The following is a 25,482-nucleotide window of genomic DNA, read 5'->3' on the forward strand; positions in this document are numbered from 1 at the left end:
AGAATATGAACAGGCAATTCATAGAAGAGGAAATACTAATGACCAATAAATGTATGAAGAGATCCTCACCCTCACTAGTCATAGTTTTGAAGGCAAAGCAACAGTGAGGTCTAATTTTTCATCCATCAGATTGGCAAAAATGTAAAAGATAATAACCAGTATTGGCAAGTCTATGAAGAAATGTACATTAACTATTCTTGCTGAACATCTGAATCTCAACCATCTTTTTGGAGAGCAATCCAATAACATAGTAGAAAAAAATTTTAATGTTCATATCCTTTAACCGAGCAACCCAACTTAATCTAGGGGGAAAAAATCTGAAAATATAGCCTTTAGTGTCTCCCTATGCCTCTTCTCTCTTTTCCCCTATCTTCTCTCCAGTACACCTCATTTAATTAACTGTGTTACTTCCCAGCCAGCTGACTCTCATGTCCAAGCCCTCCTCCACCTCCATGAGACTCTAGCCAACCGAGGCTACTGCCTGAAGCAGGGGGATGGTCTTGGATCCCTGTAAGGCCTTGTCTAGGAGTTCCCCTTGTGCTTTCAGAAAAGTGAGGCCGAGGACATCAGCAGAGCCAACACCTGCTTCGAGTTCCTGGGGCTCTTGACAACATGCAGCACCTGGCAGAGGCTGCTTTGCCCTGGCCATTCTGCTGGCAATTGTGGAGAACAAGCTTGGTCGTGAGGACAGCCCATCCCGAGATCCCCAGAGCAGAGACAGCCATCAGGGAAAATCCTGAACTCATGAGGGATGGATCCCATGATTTTTTTCTGGTGGGGAAGAAAAGGACCCATTCTTCTTGACACTAATGAAAGAGTGAAAAATATAGTTTCTTTTTCTTTTTTGTTAGAACTAATACTATTGCCCTCCCCACCAGACATTCTGCCTCTGCTATGTGTGGCAAAAAAGCCTGGTAATCTGGCCCTCAGGCTCTTACACACTATAAATGTATGAAATCTAGGTTTGACATCTAGATACTACAATATTTGTCAACTTTAGCAACCCACTTAACCACTCTGTGCCTCAGTTTAACTGTAAAATGGGAACAATAATACCTGTCGCTAGGGTTATACCAAAGATTAGATGTATACAAAAGAAGTTCCAGTTGAAGAGTAGAAATAAAATATAAACCAATTCTGAATTAATGAAGAACTGGGATTGCAGATCTCCCTCAGATACGGGTATAGCCTGTAGGCTACTCTTCTAAGAAGGTGGTATTTAATGTCTATGGAGCAGCCCTCATCTCTGCCTCAACATTTATATGTGAGTGAATTTAGATTACCATGTATACACCCGGCTTCCATGGCTAACACTTCTCTTCCTATTCCAGGATGAATGCACATCCTCAGTTCAACTTCCCAGGAGCGGAAGCAACTGTGTAGCTTAAAAAAGAAGAGGCTGAGGTGGGTATGGTGTTTTTGTGCAAGGACAAGTCTTGAGACTGTTCCCCTGAGACTAGCTTGGAGCAACTGAGACTTAAATAGGATCCTGGGAAAGATGGTATCAGTGAAATATCATCTCAGTTGGTGTTCACCATAAACCAAGCCATGGCATTGGACAGTGAGACCTACCAGTGGTGTGCCAGAAGCCAGAAGCTGGATATCCGCCTTCAGGGCCATTATTTCTCTGTTTGAGTCACAGGTGGTCTCCCGATATCCCCAGTGCCACCAGGTGGGACAGTAAGCAGGGTCAACAGCTAAAGACAGAAGTAGTTATTTCAGGTCCTGGATAGGCAGTCTCCTTGGAGAAGAGTCCTTCCCATTACTCAAATCCTTTTCCATCACTCCCATTGGCAAATGCTGCCTTTCCTCAAAGCATGGATACAAAGGTATCTCATTTTGTCTTTAATTTAAAAAATCCTTCTGAGGTAGCCATCCCATTTTTATTGACACTGAGATTGAATCACAGCAGGAAAAGCAACTTATCCAAAGCCACTCACTGAGCAGTGCCAGTAAAAGCAGAAAGGTCTGGAATTTAGGCCTCCTGATTCCCAATTCAGTCTCTCAGAGATGTGGCTATATTTCTAAATATAGGCACTGAGCCTTCAGGCTGGGAAAGAAAGATGGATAAAATGGATAGTTGTCTTAAAGAGCATTTAGTCATAAGAAACAGAAACCCACTCAAATTGCCATAGATTAAAGGGGGGAAAATAATAAAGAAGTATAGCTAGCCCTCATGAGTTCTGGTTTCTGGAATCAGAAACCAGAAAGCCAAAAGAACCCAAAACAGTCACTGTGTCCTCTCTGGGGCAGCAAGTCCTCCCATCTCTGCATATTTCCTCATTTTGTGCATGCTCCCCTGCTCTGTTACTACTTTGGCACAGCCTAAATATGGCCACTGCAGCCTCAGCTTTATATATATATGACTTCTTCATACTCCTAGACAATGGAGCAAGTCTTCAAAACTGAAAATTATGTTCTACTTAGAATTCTATACCCAATCAAACTACCCATCAAACATGAGGAAAGAATGAAGACACTGTCAGTCACACAGTGACTCAAAAAAAGAAAAAATTGCCTTTCATATGACCTTTCTTAAGGAGCTACCAGAGGATGTGCTTCAGTAAAGCAAGAAAGTGAATTGGTAGAGTGGATAAAATGGGATCCAGGAAACAAGAAATCTAACAGGGGGAGGGGATAAAAGAATTCTAGAATTAAAAAGGGCCAAAAAGGGCAGTTAGTCCTGAAGAAAGCAAAAGATACAGGACTCTGAAACATCTCTAGGGGGTGAAAATGGAATTGACCATTTCTCTGATGGCCCATGATAGATCTGACGAGGGATTAAAGATATGGATATGGAAAACTCTGCCTGTTTAAAAAAAATTAAGGTGATCATCATCTCCAGGGAAAACACTAAATTTTACAAAAGGAAACATAATCATAGCACACAACTTGGCTCTGTAATAAGTAACATTTACAGAATCCAAATTATGTAAAAACTAAAATTTATAATATAATGATTTTTTTGAAAGATGCAAAGAAGGGTAGGGGTTTAAGAGAACCATATCCTCATCTTCTATAACAGAAAATCAATAGACAATGTCTAAACTATCATCAAGAGTGGTAATATTAGCATTTTATGTAGGAATATGGTAAAACACCTCAAAGAGTTGATAGTGGTTGTCTCTGAGAATAAAAAGACACTGCTATTACCTTTTATGAACTTTCAAATACTATCTTTTTGACTTTAAGAAAAATAGATGTAAATTACACCCACCCACCCCCAAATAAAAACCTGTCCCAGAGCCTTTTAACAAATGTGTTCATCATCACCTACGGTTAGTAGTTAATCCAAATTTTCTACTTCAGTCTAGGTTGATTTCTATTTTCTTCCTTGCTTCCTGGTGTCTTCCCATCTGACCTAACTAGCTTAGCGTTCAGCACTTCCATTCTCTTCCTTATCAAACTCTCATCTTTATTGGCTCTGTGACTCTGTCCCACCCTGGTTTTTCTACTTTTCTGGCTGTTCTTTTCTCTCCTTCTCTGCCTGTTTCCTCCTCCACCTCTCAAACATGAAAATTCATTCCTCAAGACTCATTCCCCACTCCTTCAATCTTTTCTCTCTACTACCTCTCCCAATTTCTGATCTACCCTCATGATTTAAATCTGCACCTCCTGGGACTTCCCTGGTGGTCCAGTGGTTAAGACTCCATGCTTCCAATGCAAGGGGCACAGGTCTGACCCTAGTTGGGGAACTAAGATTCTGTATGCCGCGTGGCGCAGCGCCCCCCCCCCCAAATTTAAAAATACAAAATAATAAAGTCTTGGCAACGCCCTGGTGGTCCAGTGGTTAGGACTCAGTGCTTTCACCAATGTGGGCCCAGGTCAAAAAATAAATAAAAAATAAAGTCTTAAAAAAAAGAAAGCAAATCACTCAAAATCAAACCTATCCTCCTGAGACCATATTTCTGTCCATGATTCAGTCAAAACCTTGGTTCCTCCTTTTTTCTCTTCCCCCATCCAGTCAGTTACTAAGTACTACTAGTTCTTTCCCACATTCATTCCTTTCTTTCCAAAGGTGTTTTCCAGGTCTTCATCATCTCACACTTAAAATATTCCAACGGTCTCCTAAGTGGTAAGCCCCAGATCTCAAATCTGCCCATGTTTTACTCATCTTTATACATCCCACACCTACCTCAGAGCCTGGCACTGAGCTATTGCCTAGTAAGTGGTCCATCAACTAGATACTGTCTCTGCCTCTAATCCATACTGCCACCAGACATCTTTCTAAAATGCTGATTTGTACATACCACCCCAGAGTTTTAATGGCTTTTCACTGTCTATGAGACAGTGATTAGTTTAGCCTGGCACTGGAGGCGCTCTATCTCTATAAAATTTCATTCTACTACTTACGTGAATACTCTGTCCCAGTTGATCTCACTAATGGAAACTCCTCTTTCATTCATCTAAACTTATTGATTGCGTATCCCAGACACGGTGCTAAGTCTTGAAGAATAGAATGGGAGTATGACGAAGCTACTGCCCCTTATAATCCAGTATTGATGTTCTCCTAATACACCTTAAGTATTTCTACTTGTGATGGTTCTAAGATAGAAAGCCTTTATCATCCTCTCACCATATTTAAGTATTAGAGTCAGTAAATATGGATACTCACCAAATGTGGAAATAAGGTTCCTTTCCAAAAATGAAACTAATAAGGCCAAACAGGTAACAGATAATATCAATAAGCAATGTCTACCATTTACTGAGTGTTTACTGCGTGCCAGGCATTGTGCTAAGTGATACATTATTTCATTTAATCTTCATGGCCTTTTGAGTTAGGTACTATTCTTGTCCTGTGACAATCAGGCTCAAAGGTAATTTGTGTAAGTTCACTCAGCTAGTAAATAATGGACAAAAATCCATATCTATTACAAAACCCAAGATTTTATATATTTTTAATTAATTTATTTATTTTTGGCTCTGTTGGGTCTTTTTTTTTAACATCTTTATTGGGGTATAATTGCTTTACAATGGTGTGTTAGTTTCTGCTTTATAACAAAGTGAATCAGCTATACATATACATATGTTCCCATATCTCTTCCCTCTTGCATCTTCCTCCCTCCCTCCCTCCCTATCCCACCCCTCCAGGCGGTCACAAAGCACCGAGCTGATATCCCTGTGCTATGCGGCTGCTTCCCACTAGCTACCTACCTTACGTTTGGTAGTGTATATATGTCCATGCCTCTCTCTCGCTTTGTCACAGCTCATCCTTCCCCCTCCCCATATCCTCAAGTCCATTCTCCAGTAGGTCTGTGTCTTTATTCCTGTCTTACCCCTAGGTTCTTCATGACATTTTTTTTTCTTAAATTCCATATATATGTGTTAGCATACGGTATTTGTCTTTCTCTTTCTGACTTACTTCACTCTGTATGACAGACTCTAGGTCTATCCACCTCATTACAAATAGCTCAATTTCATTTCTTTTTATGGCTGAGTGTTGGGTCTTTATTGCTGCACACAGGCTTTCTCTAGTTGCCGCGAGCGGGGCTACTCTTCGTTGCAGTGCGCAGGCTTCTCATTGCAGTGGCTTCTCTTGTTGCGGAGCACAGGCGCGCGGGCTTCAGTAGTTGTGGCACGTGGCGCACGGGCTTAGTTGTTCCGCGGCATGTGGGATCTTCCCGGACCAGGGCTCGAACCCATGTCCCCTGCATTGGCAGGCGGATTCTTAACCACTGCGCCACCAGGGAAGCCCAAAACCCACGATTTTAACTTAGACTAAACTGCTTGACCCACTCCAGAAGATGGTTTTTAAATGAGACTTGGAGACACCCAACTCCAAGGTAACTAAGCTATTTTAGCTGTCTCTCTGGCAAGACTTGAGTTCCTTCAAGGTAGGCCTATTTGCATCCCCACTGTGACACACATAGATTCTATATTTATTTATTGCCACTTATGTACGTCATCATCACCACCCACAAATGTTAAAAAATACTTATGTGGGCAATGGATTATACTGAGAGGTATCCTTGGGGATCATAAAAAAGATGTCCTGAGATTATGCAAAAGGAGGTATTAGTAATTTCCAAAACTCTCTCCTGATCCATTGATTCTCTTCTGAACCAGAGAGTGAACTACACAGTAATGAGATTGAAACAGGACACCCCAAGTTTGGCCACAGTAAAGGTGCTCTCAGTTCAGGCTTCCTGCAAGGAAAGGTCTGGATGATGCTGGTCACCAGCCTAGTGGCCCTTCAAGGTATGTTCAGAAGAGCTTTTAGCACCCCAAGAAATGAGGGTGCTATACCTGTAACATCTTGATTACTCTCCAGAAGGGTGGAAAGGAAGCCCAGAGTGGGACAGGGAAATGCTCCTTAGGCCCTGGCTGTCCACATGAAAACATCACACCAGTATAAGGGCAAAATCGGTCCAAAGGGACTAAAGACTTCTTACTAACTAGGGGATGATAGATGAATCAGACTTTCCATTGGGTAGGAGGTCACACCCATGAGGAAAGAAAGCCTGTGGGAGAGGTAAGCAAATACAAATACCTCTACTTACTGGATGAACAGAGGGCTACAAGTTGAGGCAACAGATGTTTGGCTATAATGTGCTGAGCAAGGCAAGAAACAGACTTGGTCTGGAGGTGGGTTTTAAACAATGCAGCTCTTCAGCAAAGGTTGATGGCCAGATTGAGTATATAAAACCCTTGTAGTTGAGTCCTCTGAGCATCGTTTATCAATGTCAATTAGTTTTCCCTATTAGATAAAAAAGATATTGGAACTTGCAATGACACGTTTGCATAATCAGTAACTGATGCAGGTTTTTGCCTCTCCTTGGCATTCTTAATTCCAAGCCTTATTTAGGCCTTCCTCAATTCAATAACTACCACTGTGCCACCAGAATGTAAGCTCTATACGTGCAGAACCTTTGTCTTGTTTACCCCAACCAAAAACAGTACCAGGCACATAGCAGGCTCTTAATAGATTTGTTTAAAGAATTTGTATGACAGGTTAGGCTTTCCATATGGTGACTCTAACCTCATGCAATGCTTCCAGGTAAATATTCCCCAATTACTCACCAGCAAATGGGTATAAGGAGGTTAAATGTTGCCCCAGTGCATGGGAATTAATACAGGACCTTCTCACTCCAAAATCCATGCTCTCAGTGATTATCTACTACATGCTAAGCACTTTCTCTCTCAACTCCATCACCACTCTCCCCATTCTGAGATTGCTTCCTCCCATTTCCAGAAACAGGACCACCTAACACTCCCTTATTCCAGCCCCTTAACTGCAAACTATCAAAGAAAAACAAAGACCACATCTGTGATCCTTGGCAAGCCCCTGACAAGTGTAAGCCTACTCCAGTTTTCAGGGAGAAACTGGTGAACATCAAGCAGTCTGACCCTTCAGACATAATTCTTTATTGAATCTGAATCTTCTCAATGGTTAGGCTATTTCATTGGCAAAATCAATTTTATTTCTTCATACATATTAAAAACTCTAAAGAGAAAAGGAGATTGGGTCTAGCCATACAACCTACTATTGACTCCCAAGTTATGCGAGAGGAAAAAATCTCTAAGCTCTCTTCCCTTTTCTAGTCAGGTGAGGAGAATGAACTTCTGATAGGTCATTCCTTTTATCACTCTTCCCACCTCAAGACTCAGCAGAATTATGGAAGTGGTAGTGTTCAGCAGTACCAAAGTACACACATTTTCTCAGGACCAGAGAAATCATGCAGGTCAAGTTATCATGCTTACATGTGATAAAATGAGGGAACTTTCCTGGATCTCTATGCCTCCCTCAGCTCATGAAACTAATTGCAATGAGTATCCCTGTCCTATCACTGTGCTAGCCACTCAGTGCTATACATGGAAAACCAACCTTGAACTTGTTGAGTGGCATCTATTTCTTCGATTGTCTTACCTTCCAGCAAGAAGAGATCAAAGGTTGGCTTCTTTCCCACTTGCATCAGGATCAGGCAGATTTCACAAGATCACAACTGCAACTTTAAGCAGTAGACACAACACATACAATACCTCCCCTTCTTTCCTTTTCCATTCCCTCTAGTCATAAGGGCCTATCAAACACTCATCCCAGGATGAATTACATCAGGTATTTTGTTACTATTCTAAGTTTGTAGCATAAAACAAACTTTGCTTTTTCTTTCTACAGCTTTGTAAGCCTTGTGCCAGAAGAAACTTAAAAAAAAAGTTATAGAGGGACTTCCCTGGTGGTCCAATAGTTAAGACTTCGCCTTCCAATGTAGGGGGTGTGGGTTTGATCCTTGGTCAGGGAGCTAAGATCTCACATGCCTCGTGGCCAAAACACGAAAACATAAAACAGAAGCAATATTGTAACAAATTCAATAAAGACTTTAAAAACGGTCCACATCAAAAAAAAAGTCTTAAAAAAGTTACAGCAAGATAAATCTGACTCTCTTTAGCTTGGCATCTTTCACATTACAATATGCATAGAGAAGGAAATAACAGGGCACAGGGGAAGAGATGCTAAATATGCCAGGAATCTGGAGAACACAAGATGGGCAAATGAATGTGTTCCCTGACCTCCCCTCCTCACTGCCAGAGCAAACCTAACTTTCTTCCTACCTCAGTCACCAGTAAATAAAAAAGCAGCTCTCACAAAAGCAGCTGGTGTACAGTTCTCACTCAAATATTGGATAAGTGTGTTTTTGTACCCAAGAAGAACTTTTCCTCCCTCCCCTCCAACAAAGTAAAATAAACAAGTGAGTCAAATAAAATGAGAACACCAATGTTTTTGGAAGAAATTTTTATTTGACACTGTTAAGGGAAGAGAGAGGAAACAAGCAAAGACAGGTAGGATAGGAGAGGAAGGGCACCAGACCCAGTAACTGACTTGGCAGAAAATGAGGAAACGAAGAGACCCTGGTGTTGAATGGCATCCACATAGCAGTGCTGGAGGAAGAGGAAGATTTGTGCAGACCAGGTGCTCCACAGATCTTAACTGTCTAGCTTCAACTAAGTACTTGTCAATCTCTCTGGTCATTTCTCTCTTTTTTTTTAAGTAAATGTCAAAGCAATTATCTGCAGCCTTTTCTTTTCTCTCTAAATTCATAAATCCTCTTGTCTCTTTGGACAGATAACCTCTTGTCTTAGTTAAGCAGAGAGGCGGGGGCAGGATATTCCTGCTAGGAGGAACTACATGAATAAAGAGGTAGAAACACAATTTAACTGGGGCTAAATGGCAAGCCATCAAAGGGAAACAGACACCTTACCTGTGATCCTTGGCCAGGACCTGACAAATGGGGGAGCTAAGGTTTGTGGGACCAGAGAGACAGAAGGCTGAAAGAGATGGGTAAGACCCTTGTTAGTGACGGCCTTGAACCTCAAACTAAGGATTTTGGATTTTGTGTCTTATGGAGGTAGAAAGCTAGGCATGGAGTCAGAAGATCTGGATTTAAATTCTGACCCTGCAACGTACCAGCTACATGTCCTTGGGCAAATGAAGTTTTGAGATGCTACTTATCTGTAAAATGCGGTATTTCCTACTCTATCTTCTGTTTCCACAGGACTGCTCTGAGAATCAAATGAGATTCTGGATTTTAAACCCAGAACCACTTGAATTCTGACTCAGAAGTCTCCAAAGCTTTCTCCACTGTACTACACTCACTTTAATCTTTACCTGTTTTATGTGTTAGTTTTGTTTTTCTAACTAAATTTTAAGCTCACATGAGTAGAGATGTCTTTTACTTTTCACTATTCAAAGACTCTTCTGAAACCACTCAATATTATACAATCACTGGAAGTCTCACACAGAAGCCACGTCTAACTACAGAAAAGGTTTTATCCATTGTGCTATTATGCTAATTATAGTCTACATAAAAAATCTGCAGAAAGGACACATGATTGCTGGCCAAGTTTATCAAGACATTCAAGAGCATTAGACTACTAGCTCTGACTTGAACTAAGCAGAATAAACAAAGCAACAGCAAGTCAAGGGTCCCACTTCTAAAGAATTTATTTTATTTATTCTGCTTATCTCAAGATGGTTAAACAAAAATTTGAAATACTTATATCTCGGCTTTCAAAGTGTATTGATACCACTCCTTTCAAATAAGTCTATAAATTTCCATGCATGAATAGGTAGACTTCTGGACACACATCTTAACCTCAATCTATATGAGTGATTCACAACCCAAGGAATTTGAACCTCTGTGAGGCCATGTAGTTATTTTAAGAGGTCTATGTAAGCATTATCTTCAGTCTGAATAAATAATATATCTTACAAATATGTATATACTGTACTTCAACTGGATATAGATTCTGGTGTGACTAATAAAGACAAACTGATTTAAAAGCATTACTAAAATCATAGCAGCTTTTTGCTATGTGTTTTTTTCATCAAAAGATACTAAAAACACAACTATAATCTTGTTGGGAGCGAGTCTAATAATTTGGGGACCTTAAAAATGGTATATCTTATTAGAAAAGGTAAAGAACGACAAGCCTACATCTCATGATTTACAGATATAAATGTTTCAGGTGAAAGAGGAAAGGCAACATATAGACTCCACTTCTGTGGACACCATCTAAGTATAATCTGGCAAAACACAAAGTTTATATGTATAAAATTAGAGAGTTGAGTGCCTGTAATTCCACTTATCTGGCAGGTATGAGAGATCAAAACCTCTTAATGTCCATTAGCTAAGACATTTTGATCCTGTCTCGATCCTGGAAAAGATCTCCAGTTGTACTCATTGTATTCTACACATTCCATTTTAAACCCATGGCGCAGACCTGGGGTTCCCAGCCTGAGTGCTGAGATGCTGACATTACTGCAAGCTGTAATTTCCCACTGTAGGATAAACACCTGTGATATGTTTACCCCACCAAATCTTTCCCCGAACTCCCTACATCAGAACTTATGTTAGATTCATTTTGGAAACTCTCAGTAGGAGTACTCTCTCCTGCTAGTCCCCCCGCAAACTCCCAAATCTCCACTGGTTTATTCTTGTAAACAGCACCTTTATCTTCCCACCTCTCTACCACAGAGACAAAAGAGGGATATTCCCTAACATCCAAATATTTATTCACCAGCCCTGTTCCTTCTCCTCCTAAAAATCTGTTTTCCTTCACAGATGTCAGTGGCCTGCCTAGATGAGCTCTAAGAACCAACTCTGAGGTACCCTTCACCTCCCAAAACCCCAGGGGTTGTTTTGTTGTTGTTTAAAACAGACAAACTATGATCCCCTCCTGATTAGTTTTTGTTAAGTCTGATATATCTGTATTCCTTGAGGAAATAGGACTTGGACACCAGGAAGAACGAAACTGAAGCTTGCAGAAGTTCATGTGAGAAGTCAAGTTGTCATCAATAACTTATCAAGAAAATTTTTTGAAAGCAATAGATAACTGTGTCTTAGTTCAATTAATTATAATACAGAAACAAGAGATGACCAACACCCTTTCCTCAAAGCCATTTATCCTCAACCTTCAGAAATGACCAGACTTTTAGCTCCAGTGAATCCATTTGCCACACCACATAACGGGGTGCCTGCCCAAGCTAACAGTGCCCTATAACAGAGAACTACAGAAACACATGGGCCTGAGGCACATGCAATGAGAGAATCAGACTAAAGCTCCAGTCCTCTGCTGTACCCCTGCTCACTTTATCTACTTCGGTGCCCACCATATCCCTTCTTCCTCTAGAGTGAAATGTGCATATATGCATATGTCTATGAATATACATATACACACACACACACACACACGCATATATACAAATGTGCAATACAAAGACATAAACAAGGAATTTTTCTCCTAATAACTATTTAATCCAACTGAGACTTGTTGCGGGGGGAAGAAACAAATTCTTGCCCCCAAATCCTCCTTCCAACTTGAGAACTAACTATTGGACCAGAAGAGTACTGCTCAAGGAAAACATTTAACAAGCACTTGGTCAACTGTTATGCAGCAAATATTGACAACTAAGGAAGCTATCTGGATACTTCAGGTTTCCCAACTCTTCAGAGAACTGGCAATAGGAAATTTGCAGGAAAATTAATTTTTAATACAAGGATTATTCCTTCTCTCTGTTGGAGATATCGGTTAAATGTTCACCACTCTGCCCTGCCCACCCTACTGCCCAGTTCTGTCCAGCCAGAATAACCCATCTGGAAACTACCCATGAAGCAATAATCACTTGGAGGCCAGCAAGGAATTGCCCTACATAACCTCTCAACTTTCAGGTCTACCAACCTCTAGCAAGTCCCTCCTAATTTTGTGCTAACATAGTTTTACTTCCTCTTTTATTTCAAATTACAATGAACGAAAGGAAGAATAAGAAAAAAAGACATTCATGAATGGGAAAACAATCTGTTTATCTATGCATGGAACTCAAAGGGTAGGCCATTTAGTACAAATCTAAAGGCCTCAAGTCTAAGGGCCCAAGATTTGAAATGGCAACTTTTTTCTATTCTCTTTGATAATGAGGGAAAGCTGAATCATCTCTCCCTTGACTCCTAGTAAGGCTCCAGTTTCCTGAGTCTGTAAGCCTTGGGAACTATATCAAACTGTGTTTGGCTCCATAATCATGTGAGCCAATTCCTTATAATAAATCTACACACACACACACACACACACACACACACACCCCTTACTGGTTCTGTTTCTCTGGAGAACCCTGACTAATACACTACCTAAATTAACCTGGAAGTCTGAGATGCCTCCTATTCTAGGAAGAAACACTACAGATTCATTAAGTAGCAGGGGTCTCAGAAACAGCAAACAGATTTATGCACTCTATCTAAAAGCACAAAAAAAAGTGAAGAAAATTTCAGATAACTTAAGACTGATGCGATTTGCTCTTCCGTATATTGAAAAGTTAAATCCCTGTCCAGCACTTTGTTTGCATCCTTTTGTAAAGCTACTCAGATTCTTTCTAGTTCTCTAGTGTTAAGTAAAAATACACCTGCCTGTTCTGGCATCTCCAGACACTAACAAGCAGACAAAAACTTCCAGGCTGGCATCATTTTTCTGAGACAGTTGATATTGTTCCACTTGAAAACTACAATGTGCTCCAACTTCAGCCTAGCCATTCTCCATCTAAGTAATGGCCATTAAATATTCACAATATACCTCCCATGTCCCCTCAGCCTCATCACCCCTCACCATTCAAAACCAGTGTGTATTTCTGGGCTACATTTCAATAGCCATAGTAAATAGTTCACATTCTCCAAAGAAACAATCTCTACATAGGATAACATAAATATGAGAAAACATCTTTTATTCTCTCTGGGCCCAACCTGAATCATAACTTATGGTCACAATTTTTAGAGGTAGGCTATTAAATTAAACTCTCCCACTTTCTCTCTTCCCTCTCCTACTCCTCTGTCCTCTACTAAATTACAAAGATATCTCTAACCCCATCCCTCACCCCCAAAACCAGTGTACAACAAGTCAACAAAAACCGAGGAAAGACTCCTAGCCAAGAGAGACTCACCAAAGAGCAGCCTTCTTGTTCTGATCATTCCAAACTATGAAGGGCTGATATGACCATACCACTGTTGCCCCTCTGTCACCCTTTTTGGTGCACCAACAGTGGTTACATGTCCCCATCATTTATTTTTGAGACTTTGAAGTTCCAACAACATTCTTAATCTTCTTCATTTATTCAACTTTAAACACTTAAATGCGCCAAAGAGCATGTGCATGTGCATGGGACACTGTTAGGCTGAAAAAAGAAGGCCTACATCTCCTAGGCCAAGTTGTTTGGGCATGATCACAATAATCAGTATGACTCCAAGTACAGACAGAACCAAGCAAACAGAAAGGTTTCAGAGATGATAAATGGGCTTAAAAAATTAAAATGGGACAACATAAAATCTCAATTCCTGAAGACCAGTGAATTACAAAAAACAATGACTTAGCTGTAGAAGCAGTAATGAAGTAATTCTATTTCTGTGAGGGAAATTATTTTAAGGTCCCCAGGATAAACAATGAGTTGAGGATCACTAAAAAACCTCGGAACCAAAGATTTCAAACATCTGTCCTTCTGTGCCTGTATGCTGCCCAACTCATTCCCAAAAAGGAACCAGAATCAGATTCCTCCCAACATAAGACTCCTAAGACATGTCAGGTTGGTTTCTGCAGAAGCTGCATCTTGTGAAGTAGTCTTTAAAAATAAAAATGAGAAAACCAAAGAATACAATGATAAGCCACTTTCTCCTTCCCACTGTAATTTTTCTTTGATTTGCTCTCTGAAAATTTAAGAAAAAACAAGAATCATTAGTGTCTCAGATTCTTGAATTAATCTGATCTCACTTCATGGCTAATGTGGCCAGAAGTAGATGCTTTTGTACAACTAAAACAGAAGGACTTTATATCAGCAGGACTTTAGGGCTCTGGTTCCACTGTATTTAGTGTAAAGTACACTTATGATAGGGTGGAGGCTGGAGAAAGAGGTGGAAACATCCATCACAAGGTAACATGACAGATAGCAGGACCCTAGCTAGACTTTAAGGAACTGATTCTATTCTGGCAGGGGAAACCCACATAATTAAGTTTCGCACTTACAAAATTATCGCTCTGAATTCAAGAATGAGAGGCATTTCGTTGTAGATACAATTCCATCTGTAGATACTAACTTTAAATTTAGAGAAGAAAAACACTCAATGAATTAATGTTATGGGTTGGGGTTTCTTAGGTGATTCCTAAATTCACCTACGACTTTTTTGTTTTGATACAATTAACAGCTGTGATAAGAGGTCTACCATAGCCCTGGCTCAGAGGCGGTCTTTAGTTTCAGAAAGTCCATCGGTCATGTAGCTGGCTGTCACTGCTAAATCTGTTGCTTGCAGAGGACCCAGAGGTCTGGGTTTGCTGAGTAGAGTCCTCACCATTTAAGCTCTTCCTACATACAGGACATGCGTCGTGCTGAAACAGAAAGATATCAGTCTACATGAACAGCCTGACCCGAAAGCTGGAAGAACTAAACACTTAAGAAACCCTGAGAGTTAGCAGGTAGAAAAACCAAAAGGGCATGAATTCTCACATAGTGCACGCTGGGCTCCATGTGTAACACCAGGATATCGCCCAAACAGAATTTCAACAGAACTGACAGAGAATTCTAGGCAGCAACTTAACAATAGCTAACACATATCACCAAGCAGAACTAACTAGAAACAATGACCTGAGATGGTCCAGAGCAGGGGTCAGCAAACTTTTCCTGTAAAGGAAAAGGTAGTAAATATTTCAGTCATTGCAGGCCACACCACCTATGTTGCAACTACTCAGCTCTGCTGATGTAGCACCAAAGTAGCCATAGACAATTTGTAAACAAATGGGCAAGGCTGTGTTCCAATAAAACTGCATTTACAAAAATAGGTGGCAGGACACAGGGACCTGCAGGCTGTAGTCTGCTAACCCCTGGTCAGAGAAGTTCCAAACAGATTAATAATCTAAAACACAGGAATGGTGCTACTAGGAGTTAGCCAGGGACTAAAATCTGATCTGCCTGGCTCTCTATTAACTGTTTGTTTTTTTTGTTTGTTTTTTAAAAAATTTTTATTGGAGTATAGTTGCTTTACAATGTTATGTTAGTTTCTACCGTACAGCAAAGTGAATCAGCTACACGTATACATATATCTCCTTTTTTGGATTTCCTTCACGTTTAGGTCACCGCAGAGCACCGAAGAGAGTTCCCTGTGCTATACAGTAGGCTCTCATTAGTTATCTATTTTATACATAGTATCAATAGTGTATACATGTCAATCCCAATCTACCAATTCATCCCACCCCTCCCTTTCCCCCTTGGTATCCTTACATTTGTTCTCTGCGTCTGTGCCTCTATTTTTGCTTTGTAAATAAGATCGTCTATACCAATTTTTTCAGATTCCACATATATGCATTAATACACGATATTTGTTTTTCTCTTTCTGACTTACTTCACTCTGTGTGACAGACTCTATGCCATCTGTACAAATGACCCAATTTCGTTCCTTTTTATTGCTGAGTAATATTCCATTGTATATATGTACCAATTAACTGTTAACTACATCCTTACTGTGAACCATCCCCCCAAGAAGATATGACTGGCACAGTTGCCCCATCACAAGTGAGAGCTGTCTGTACTTACCAGTTCTAACCACGGCACAATACAACTGCTGTGAAAGAAGTGGTTGCAGGGTAACTGCCGGACTTCCTCTTCAACTGTGTAATCCTCTTTGCATACTGGACACTCTAAACCCTTATCTGTTGGAGGAGGAAACGCCTTTTAAAATAAACAAGCAAAAAGAAGGAAGAAAAAAACTAGCCCAATGTCTTTAACAGCCAAAGGAATACACAAAGTAAAGACAAAGTGCACCCAAGGTGAAGGCAGATAGGAAGCATGAATTTTATTTCAAACTGGGGATAGAGGTGGTAGTAGACAGGGTTATGAGAAGGAGGACTGATTAATGGGCCTGTTCCAATAAGGCCCAGACAGGAACTATATAAGGCCTACTTTTCAATGTAAAGAGTTGGAAGAACTGGGGCTTAGATTATCTTTTAAGTGAAACAGGAAAAACATCTTCCCAAGTGTGTGAAAGCCTTCTGGCAGTTTCTACTTAGGAAACACTGGCAATCTGTCCACCACAACCAAAGAACTCATCTCGGCAATCTTGGCTGCTCCCATTCAGTGTCTCAAGCCACTTTTACCCTACTACTTTCTAAATTACACATCCTATTTCATCATGGTTACCCTAAAGCCTCTTTTACAAGCTGTTCATTAAAAGCTGTACCAGGAGATAGTGCTACAGAACTGCAAGGCCCAAGGGTAGCTCAGGCTCTAAGTCCAGAGACAGGAAGCCCTCTTCTCAGAGAAAATGGCTACAAACTGAACAGGGGATACCAGGCAGTAAATTCCAAGTTTCCCAAGTTTGGCTAGTAATACCAGCTAGTCTATCTCTTCAGTAGCTGGGCTATGTATGTTACATGCTCCACAGTACTCAAGGCATTTGGAGTAAAATACCACTTAACAGATTCACTCCTTCCTCTCCATTCCCATCACCTGAGCCCTAATTTTAGCTTCTACTTCTCATGCCTACTCTACTGTAACAGCCTCCCATGTAGCATCCCTGACTCCAGGCCTTCCAGATATATCCTATATTTTGCTACCAGCTAATTTTCCCTAATATCAGCTTCAGAGCAATTCCCAGCTCATCTTCACTTGGATTCTCAGCTGGTACCTCAAAATCAACAAATTCAAAATTAAAAACATCACATCACCTCCTTACCCAAACCAGGGCCGGCTCACAATTCCCCCATCCCTGATGTCAGCACCACCTCTGTGGTTATAGAGTTGCAAAATCTTAGAATCATCTTTCACCCTTTCCCCTCCTTTATCCCATTATGCAATCAGTGCTAAAAGGCTTTCTTCGATCTGAGTCTACCCCTTCCTTTCTGTTAGCATTGCCACCGTCACCTGAACCCCATCAGGATGCTGCAACAGCCCCTTAAATCTCTGTTTCTGCTTCCTTCCTCTTTCAATTTTTTTTTTTTAATGATTGCTTTTTAAATGTATTTATTTATCTACTTTTGGCTGTGTTGGGTCTTTGTTGCTGCACGTGGGCTTTCTCTAGTTGCATTGAGTGGGGGCTACTCTTTGCTGCAATTCGTGGGCTTGTCACTGCGGTGTCTTCTACTGTTGCAGAGCACGGGCTCTAGGCACAGGCTTCAGTAGTTGCAGCATGCGGGCTCAGTAGTTGTGGCTCACAGGCTCTAGAGTGCAGGCTAAGTAGTTGTGGCTCACGGGCTCTAGAGTGCAGGCTCAGTAGTTGTGGCACACGGGCTTAGTTGTTCCACGGCATGTGGGATCTTCCCAGACCAGGGCTCGAACCTGTGGTCCCCTGCACTGGCAGGTGGATTCTTAACCGCTGCGCCACCAGGGAAGTCCCTTCCCATCTATTTTAGACACTACCCTCCAAACTAATCTTCCCTAAAGACCACTTAAATTCCCTCATTCCTCCATTTATGGACCTACAAAACTTACCTACTACCTAAACTATCCAGCCCTAACTACTCTGCCAGTTTCAGGGTCCTCTACAACAAGGCCGCACCCTTCCTATCCAGTCATACCTCTCACTACTCCCCAAATCAGATTCTATTTCAGGTCTAATGAGGTTACACTCCTTATACCTGATCCAGACACCATGTCCATGCTGACATTCTTCACTGGTTCATACTTTTCCATATATAGAATAATCTCTCTAATATGGCCCATCCTGTCTTTAAAATCTTCTGACTCTAAACTGGAATTTATGGGGAAAGAAACTCCAGTCCAAAATAATGTCCCTTATCACTAAGTTCTTTTAGTGCTTATAAATAAAATAATGTCTATGTCTAATGTACCTGAGTACAGGGTAGATGTGAAACAAATGCCTAGCCTCCCATTTTTTTCTCTTCCTTTTCTCCCAAAGTCAGTATCATCTGCTCAACCACTTTTTATACTATTGTCTAATCATTTGGTAAGTTTTGTTTCCCCTGGTAAGTTCTTCAAGAAATCAAGTCTTCTATATCTTTGTACCTCTTTATTTCCTGCCTGGCATCTAGAAAACCAACATGGTAATTGCTCAGGAATTACCTGTTGACTAACCCTAATGAAGGGGTAGGTACTTTCCATACCTGGCACCCAGGTATAAATGTTAGGAGTGCTACAGCTTCACTTGAAGATCTTTAGTACAGGAAATGGCTCAGATTCTGAACAGAGATAACAAGATGACAAAATACGTATGAAAATGAACCTACCAACTTGTTCCTGAGTTACTGTCACTGTTGGAAGAGATGTGATCTTTTCCTTATCAGCTGGGGGAGGCCCTGTGTTTTCCAGTTGTCCTAAAAGCTACAAAAAAAGAAAAAAGAAAAAGAAGAAGTGGTAGACATCTAACTATCCGTAGGGGGGGAGCTGTTCCAGCTGAGAACAGTGCAGATATTAAAAATGTTAGTTGCTCTTACTTCTGCAAGGCTATGAGAGGCTTGGGTTTTCCCTTTCCTGCTGCCAGAACACTCATGATTGCTTTACAATTTCAGAGTGACATTAGTATAAGCCCACAGACAGATCCATCATTGCAGGGCCCACCTCTGGGCATAAAGCAACTTCGGAGACAGCAAAAGGGCTGTGATGTCACGAATAAAACTACAGCGTAACAAAACGTAATACTTAACCAGTTCAAAAACTTCATTTTGCTGAAAGGAAGAGAAGGGTCTGAGTATGGAAAATAGCACAAAGTAAGCCAAGAAATAGGTAAATTACTGCCTACAAGAAGACTTAGATATAAACAACATGCTTTCTATTCTCAGCAATCCACAAGGGAAATGAAAAACCAATTAAATTAAAATAAACATAAACAAGTGGAAGCAATTATACATAGCATGGGAATACCTTTTTCTCTGCTTCCTTCCCCTACTTTGTTCCATCTAGCAGAAATTCCTGCTTCAACATATGAGGAGACCCTTCTTTTTTGTGAAGTACTTGTTAATAGGATCCTCATAGGACTGAACAAGAGGCCAAAAATATAAAATATTGTTTGTTACAGAAGTCTTTTCTTCTTTTGGAGTTGAAGCTATCTTCTAGAAAGTCCCTAGGACCAAGAAAGTACATGGATGCTGAGCTAAACCCATAAACCATCTATTCCTTTAGTAAAATGGAAACCCACAAGCTCAAACTATTAGGGAAAGCAGAGTGACTGCCGTTTCAGAAAGTAGCAGAAGGAAAGCAGGAAGCCTGTGGAACCATGAGACACACTGAACAGACACCCTCAAAAGGCAGCTCCTCACCTGAGTTACAATGGCATCAAGCCCTGTCTGACCCCAGGCATAGTCCCCAGGGTTGGAGTGCAGCATCCCGCTCCTATACATGAGATGAGACACAGAGCATTAGATGGAGTGACCAGGCTCCGCCTTACACCACAGAAAGATTGGCAGAGGAATCCTGTTCTCTCTCAGAGCTGGAAAGTCACCAGTTCTCTAGAATCAAGTGGCAAAGAATTTCTCAATAATTTCAAGGTCAAACAGATTATCCAGAGGCAGTCTCTCATTCTCTAGGAATTTTTGCTTAACTGTATACAACATAAAATGTGAAGCTACCTAAAATACCACATGACAAACCAGAGCAAAAAGAGTGACTCATTGCCTGTTGGTTAAGAAAAGTTTGTCTTCTCTGTGCCCATTTAACTTAAACATAGATGGAGCTGCTTTTTAAGGAGAGTTTTCCCTTCGTGATCAGCGAAAATCAACAGCAGACTTCCCTCATTCTAAGACTCGGACTTTGGTCCTGGACAATGAGGAGCTTTCACGTAGAGAAGCAGCCACAGCAGTGTCTCTGAATCACAACTTAGAGGAATCACAAAAGGGACTTGGCAGCACCTCTTTCTGGAGCTGTTGGTGTACTAGCCTGGATGACAGATATCCAGACTCTGGCTGGAACACGTTTAAAGAAACTAGAGGCTGGAAAATAGGGTAACTGTGTGGAAGGACTGAGGTCCCTTTGAGCAAAGAAGCCTTCTGGGGCAGAGTCAGAAATGGCAAATAACTGTCCAGACAAGAGGAAATTCCATCCTTAACCCGTACCGTACATGTCACTCTGATACTCTTATTTCTTCTGAAAAACCTTCTTACTTAAAAAAAAAGGAAGTTAAGCAGTATCTTTCCAATTTCAGAAATTCTTAAGGAATAAAATCTTCCCATATGATCTACAGGAGAAACACACAAATCAGATACCAAGCCTGGTAGGGACCATCTCATTCCCCACCTCAACACAACCCTCACACCTGAATATGAATGGAATCAGACACACCCAGTACCCAGACATCCTGTGGGACCAGGATAGCCCTCATGAGCCTGAATTATAATGAATAAGTTCTGATTAAGTTTGGGCTCAGCAGACAATGGCAGTCTTTAACAGCCTGCCAATTACACCTATATACTCACCTATGCAGCTCTTTCTTTCTCACTATGGCACAGATACTACCATACCTAAAATGATGCTACTGCAGGAGAGTAAGACAGAAGGCAATTAATTACTTACCAAGAAAATGGGGATCCAGGAATGAATCCTGCAATGATTTGTTGTAGTACTCTGTTGAAGGGAAAAAATTAGATAAGAGAACAGACTAATGAAAGTACTCTATAGATATCCATGGCTGACTAATCACCAACTCCTTCCCCAAAACACAATGGCTTTTCACTGACTATTATACAATAGAGAGCACCAGAAATCAGTCCACTACATGGTAGAGTGCTACTCTGCTATTATGGCTGTCTTCCTGAGCTCTGCTACTTTATGTATTAATAGATTTTTATGAATTAAGCTGGAAAGGAATCTGATTGTATGGTTAGTTTTCAAACTATGATTCTTGGATACTTGGCAGCAAAATGAGAGGCTGAAAGGGATGCTAAGCCAGAGAGATTCTGGACCCACCTCCCTACAACAAGGGTAGTTCCATTTTTATGTGTTATGCACATTGTGCAAGATACTATTTTAAGGGCCCTTTTGTAAAAGTTCAACAATAGCTAACTATACTATGTGTTTGTTTTAAAATATATTCACAAGTTATTTTATACTCCTCCTCTGGGTGTAGGTTGGACTTAATGACTTACTTTTTTTTTCCCTGAGGTATAACTGACATATAACATTATATGATTTTTTTTCAGGTGTACAACACAATGATTTGATGTTTGTATATAATGCAAAGGATCACCACAATAAGACTAATTAGCATTCATTACCACACATAGTTATAAAATTTTACTTTCTTGTGATGAGAACTTTTAAGATCTACTCTCTTAGCAACTTTCAAATATGCAATACAGTATTAAAATGATAATACTGTAATGAACTATAGTATCTCATTGTGGGTTTGATTTGCCTTTCCCTGATGATAGAGTCACCGTGCTATACATTATATCCCCATTATTTATTTTATAACTGAAAATTTGTCCCTTTTGACCCCTTTCACCCATTTCACCCACCCCCCAACCCCTGCCTCTGGCAATTCACCAATCTATTCTCTATATCTGTGAACTCAGTTACTGAATTCTTTTTTTTAGATTCCACATATAAGATCATACAGTATTTGTCTTTCTCTTTGTCTCATCTATTTCACTTAGCATAATGCCCTCAAGGTCCATCCACGTTGTTGCAAATGGCAAGATTTCATTCTTTTTCACGGCTGAATAACATTCCACTGTATATATGTACCACAATTTCTTCACCCATTCATCCATCAGTGGACCCTTAGGTTGTTTCCATGTCTTGGCTATGGTAAACAATGCTGCAATGAACAGGGGGATGCATATATCTTTTCAAATTTGTGTTTTTGTTTTCTTCAGATGAATACCCAGAAGTGGAATTGCTGGATCACAAGGTAGTTCTATTTTTAATTTTTTGAGGAACCTCCATATTGTTTTCCATAGTGGCTACACCAATTTACATTCCTACCAACAGTGAACAAGGGTTTCATTTCCTTTTCTCCACATCCTTATCAACACTTGTTATTTCTTGCTTTTTGATAATAGCCATTCTAACAGGTATGAGGTGATATCTCATTGTGGTTTTGATTTATATTTCTCTGATATTAGTGATGTTGAGCATTTATTCATGTGCCTGTTGGCCAACTGTAATGTCTTCTTTGGAAAAATGTCTATTCAAGTCCTCTGCACATTTTTAAATTGGGTTGTTTGTTTTTGTTGCTGTTGAGTTGCATGAGTTCTTTGTATATTTTGGATATTAACTGCTTGTTGGATACAGCATTTGCAAATATCTCCTCCCATTCAGTAGGTTTCCTTTTCATTTTGATTTCCTTTGCCATGCAGAAACTTTTTATGGTTTGATGTAGTCCCACTTGTTCATTTTTACTTTTGTTGCCTCTGCTTTTGGAGTCATCCAAAAAAATCATGACCAAGACTGATGTCTTAGAGTTTACTGCCTGTTTTCTTATAGGGATTTTATGGTTTCAGGTCTTATGTTCAAGTCTTTAATCCATTTTGAGTTAATTTTTGTGTATACTGTAAGACAGTGGTCCAGTTTCATTCTTTTGCCTGTGGCTGTCCAGTTTTCCCAACACCGTTTATTAAAGAGACTGTCCTTTCTCCACTGTATAATCTTGGCTCCTTTGTCATAAATTAATTGACCATATATGCAAAGGTTTATTTCTGGACCCTCTATTCTATTCCATTGATTTAGGTGTCTGTTTTTATGCCAGTACCATACTGTGACTTACTTCTTAACAATAGAATATGGTGGGATAACTGTGACTTCCAAGGCTAGTTCATAAAAGGCACTGTGGCTTCCTCCTTGCAGCCTCTCTTGGATTACTTTCTCTGGGACAGTGCCATATCAAGCAGTCCTGTGCAAAGGCCCACATGGTAAAGAACTGAGGCCTCCTGACAAGAGCCAGAACAAACCTGCCAGACGTTGAGTAACTCCCAGTTGATTCTTCAGATAACTACAGCAATGGCCAATGTCTTGACTGTAAGCTCATGAGACCCTGGGCCAGAGCCACCCAGCTAAGCTGCTCCCAAATTCCTGGCCCACTGAACCTATGAGATAATAAATATCTGTTGTTTAAGCCTCTAAGTTCTGGGGTAATTTGTTATACAGCAATAGATAACTAATACAGATTTTGATACCTAGAAGTGAGTACTGCTGTAACAAAAACCTAAAATGTGGGAGTAGCTTTGGAACACAGCAGAGGGCAGAGTTGGAAGGACTTTGAGGACAGAGTGAGTAAAAGTTTGAAGAGCCTTTAAGAAATTGTAGAAGCATGATGGCGTTTGAGGAAGTTATAGGTGAGTACTTAAGGGAAAGTGAGAAAAATCTTTTTGGAAATGGGAGGGAAAGGGATCCTTGTTATGTAGTGACAAAAGCTGTTGCCTGACATAACATGGAAAGTAGAAGTTGTGGCTCATGAATGGGGTGATAATGTAGCTAACAAGATTTCCAGAGTGTTGAAGGTTCCTTTTGACTTCTTCTTGCTGCATTAAAATGCAAGAGAAGGGCTTCCCTGGTGGCGCAGTGGTTGAGAGTCCGCCTGCCGACGCAGGGGACACGGGTTCGTGCCCCGGTCTGGGAAGATCCCACATGCCGCGGAGCGGCTAGGCCCGTGAGCCATGGCTGCTGAGCCTGTGCGTCCGGAGCCTGTGCTCCACAACGGGAGAGGCCACAACAGTGAGAGGCCCGCGTACCACTAAAAACAAATAAAAAACATTTTAAAATGCAAGAGAAGAGGAATAAATTAAAGGAAGAATAGTTAAAAAGGAGTTAAGACTAGATAATTCTGAAAATTCCTGGCCTCTCCAGATGGCAAATGATACTAAAATTAAGAAACGGCTTTAAAAAAAAAGAAATGGTTTCTGAGCAAAGATCAAATCATGGGCATTGCCAAGAAAATGGTTAAAGAGGAAGCCAAGAGTGTGGCTATAAAAATTCTTTGTTAAGACCTCAGAAAGAGGGGTTTCCCTGGTGGCGCAGTGGTTGAGAATCCGCCTGCCAATGCAGGGAACACGGGTTCGATCCCTGGTCCGGGAAGATCCACATGCCGCGGAGCAACTAAGCCTGTGCGCCACAACCACTGAGCCTGTGCTCTAGAGACCGCAAGCCACAACTACTGAGCCCACACGCCACGACTACTGAAGCCCGTGTGCCTAGAGCCTGTGCTCCGCAACAAGAGAAGCCACTGCACTGAGAAGCCTGCACACGGCAACGAAGAGTAGCCCCCACTTGCCGCAACTAGAGAAAGCCCGTGCGCAGCAACGAAGACCCAATGCAGCCAAAAATAAATAAATTTAAAAAAAAAAGAAAAGACCTCAGAAAGTTCACATAGTGCCTAGAGAGCTATTCAATTAAACAACTGAGCTTCTAAGAAGCTTAAATGTGTTGTATTAGTTTCCTAGGGCTGCCGTAACAAATTCCCACAAACTGGGTAGCTTAAAACAACAGGAATTTATTCTCTCACAGTTTTGGAAGTCAGAAATCTGAAACTGAGATGCTGTTAGGGTTAGTTTCTTCTGGAGTCTCTAAGAGAGAATCTATTCCATGCCTCTCTCCCAGCTTCTGGTGGTTTCCAGCAATCCTTGCTGTTTCTTAGCTTGGAGACACATTATTCCAATCTCTGCCTCGGTCGTCAAACGACTTTCTTCTCTGTGTCTTCTGTATCCAAATTTCTCTCTTCTTATAAAAACACCATTGGATTAGGGGCCACTCTAACCCAATATGATCTCATCTTATTTTGATTACATGTATAAAAGATTTTATTTCCAAATAAGGTCACATTCACAGGTACTGGAAGTTAGGACTTGAACATTTCTTTGGGGGTGGGGGGGATATAATTCTATCCCACTACAAGTATTGTCCTTCAGCAATCCCAGCAGAAGCCCAAGGTAAAAAAGAGATTATATAAAAAAGATTTGTGGACATAAGTTTTGTTAATGGCATGAATCTCAATAATAGTAAAAAGAAACACTGCCAGCTTAAACTGAAAGGTACAGAGGCAGTACAAAATGAAAAGCGACCCTCTGGGCCCTCAAAAT

General features: G+C 40.8%; 2 protein-coding genes across 3 annotated transcripts in view; one reads left to right on the plus strand and one right to left on the minus strand.

Moving 5' to 3' along the window:
* Positions 1–494: 494 nt before the first annotated feature.
* Positions 495–6,275, plus strand: CD160 (CD160 molecule). The gene is given in 6 exon segments (XM_027091018.1): positions 495–510; positions 619–681; positions 1,332–1,382; positions 1,385–1,642; positions 2,477–2,513; positions 6,098–6,275. Coding segments are annotated over 6 exon segments (588 nt in total). The 3' UTR covers positions 6,261–6,275.
* A 7,291-nt stretch (positions 6,276–13,566) lies between these two features.
* The window catches only part of RNF115 (ring finger protein 115), a 60,316-nt gene continuing 48,400 nt past the window's right edge, over positions 13,567–25,482 (minus strand). For both annotated transcript variants that reach the window (XM_027090994.1, XM_027090995.1), the window contains exons 5-9: positions 20,981–21,031; positions 19,732–19,804; positions 18,703–18,796; positions 16,055–16,170; positions 13,567–14,853 (exon numbers count right to left, since the gene is read on the minus strand). In XM_027090994.1, coding sequence (XP_026946795.1) covers positions 14,722–14,853; positions 16,055–16,170; positions 18,703–18,796; positions 19,732–19,804; positions 20,981–21,031 — 466 coding nt within the window. In that variant the 3' untranslated portion in view covers positions 13,567–14,721. The remainder of the gene's footprint in view (positions 14,854–16,054; positions 16,171–18,702; positions 18,797–19,731; positions 19,805–20,980; positions 21,032–25,482) is intronic.

The sequence above is a fragment of the Aethalodelphis obliquidens genome, unplaced genomic scaffold, assembly GCF_003676395.1.
Source record: "Aethalodelphis obliquidens isolate GAN/ISIS:26980383/991018 unplaced genomic scaffold, ASM367639v1 scaffold70, whole genome shotgun sequence".
NCBI classification, from domain to species: Eukaryota; Metazoa; Chordata; class Mammalia; order Artiodactyla; family Delphinidae; genus Aethalodelphis; species Aethalodelphis obliquidens.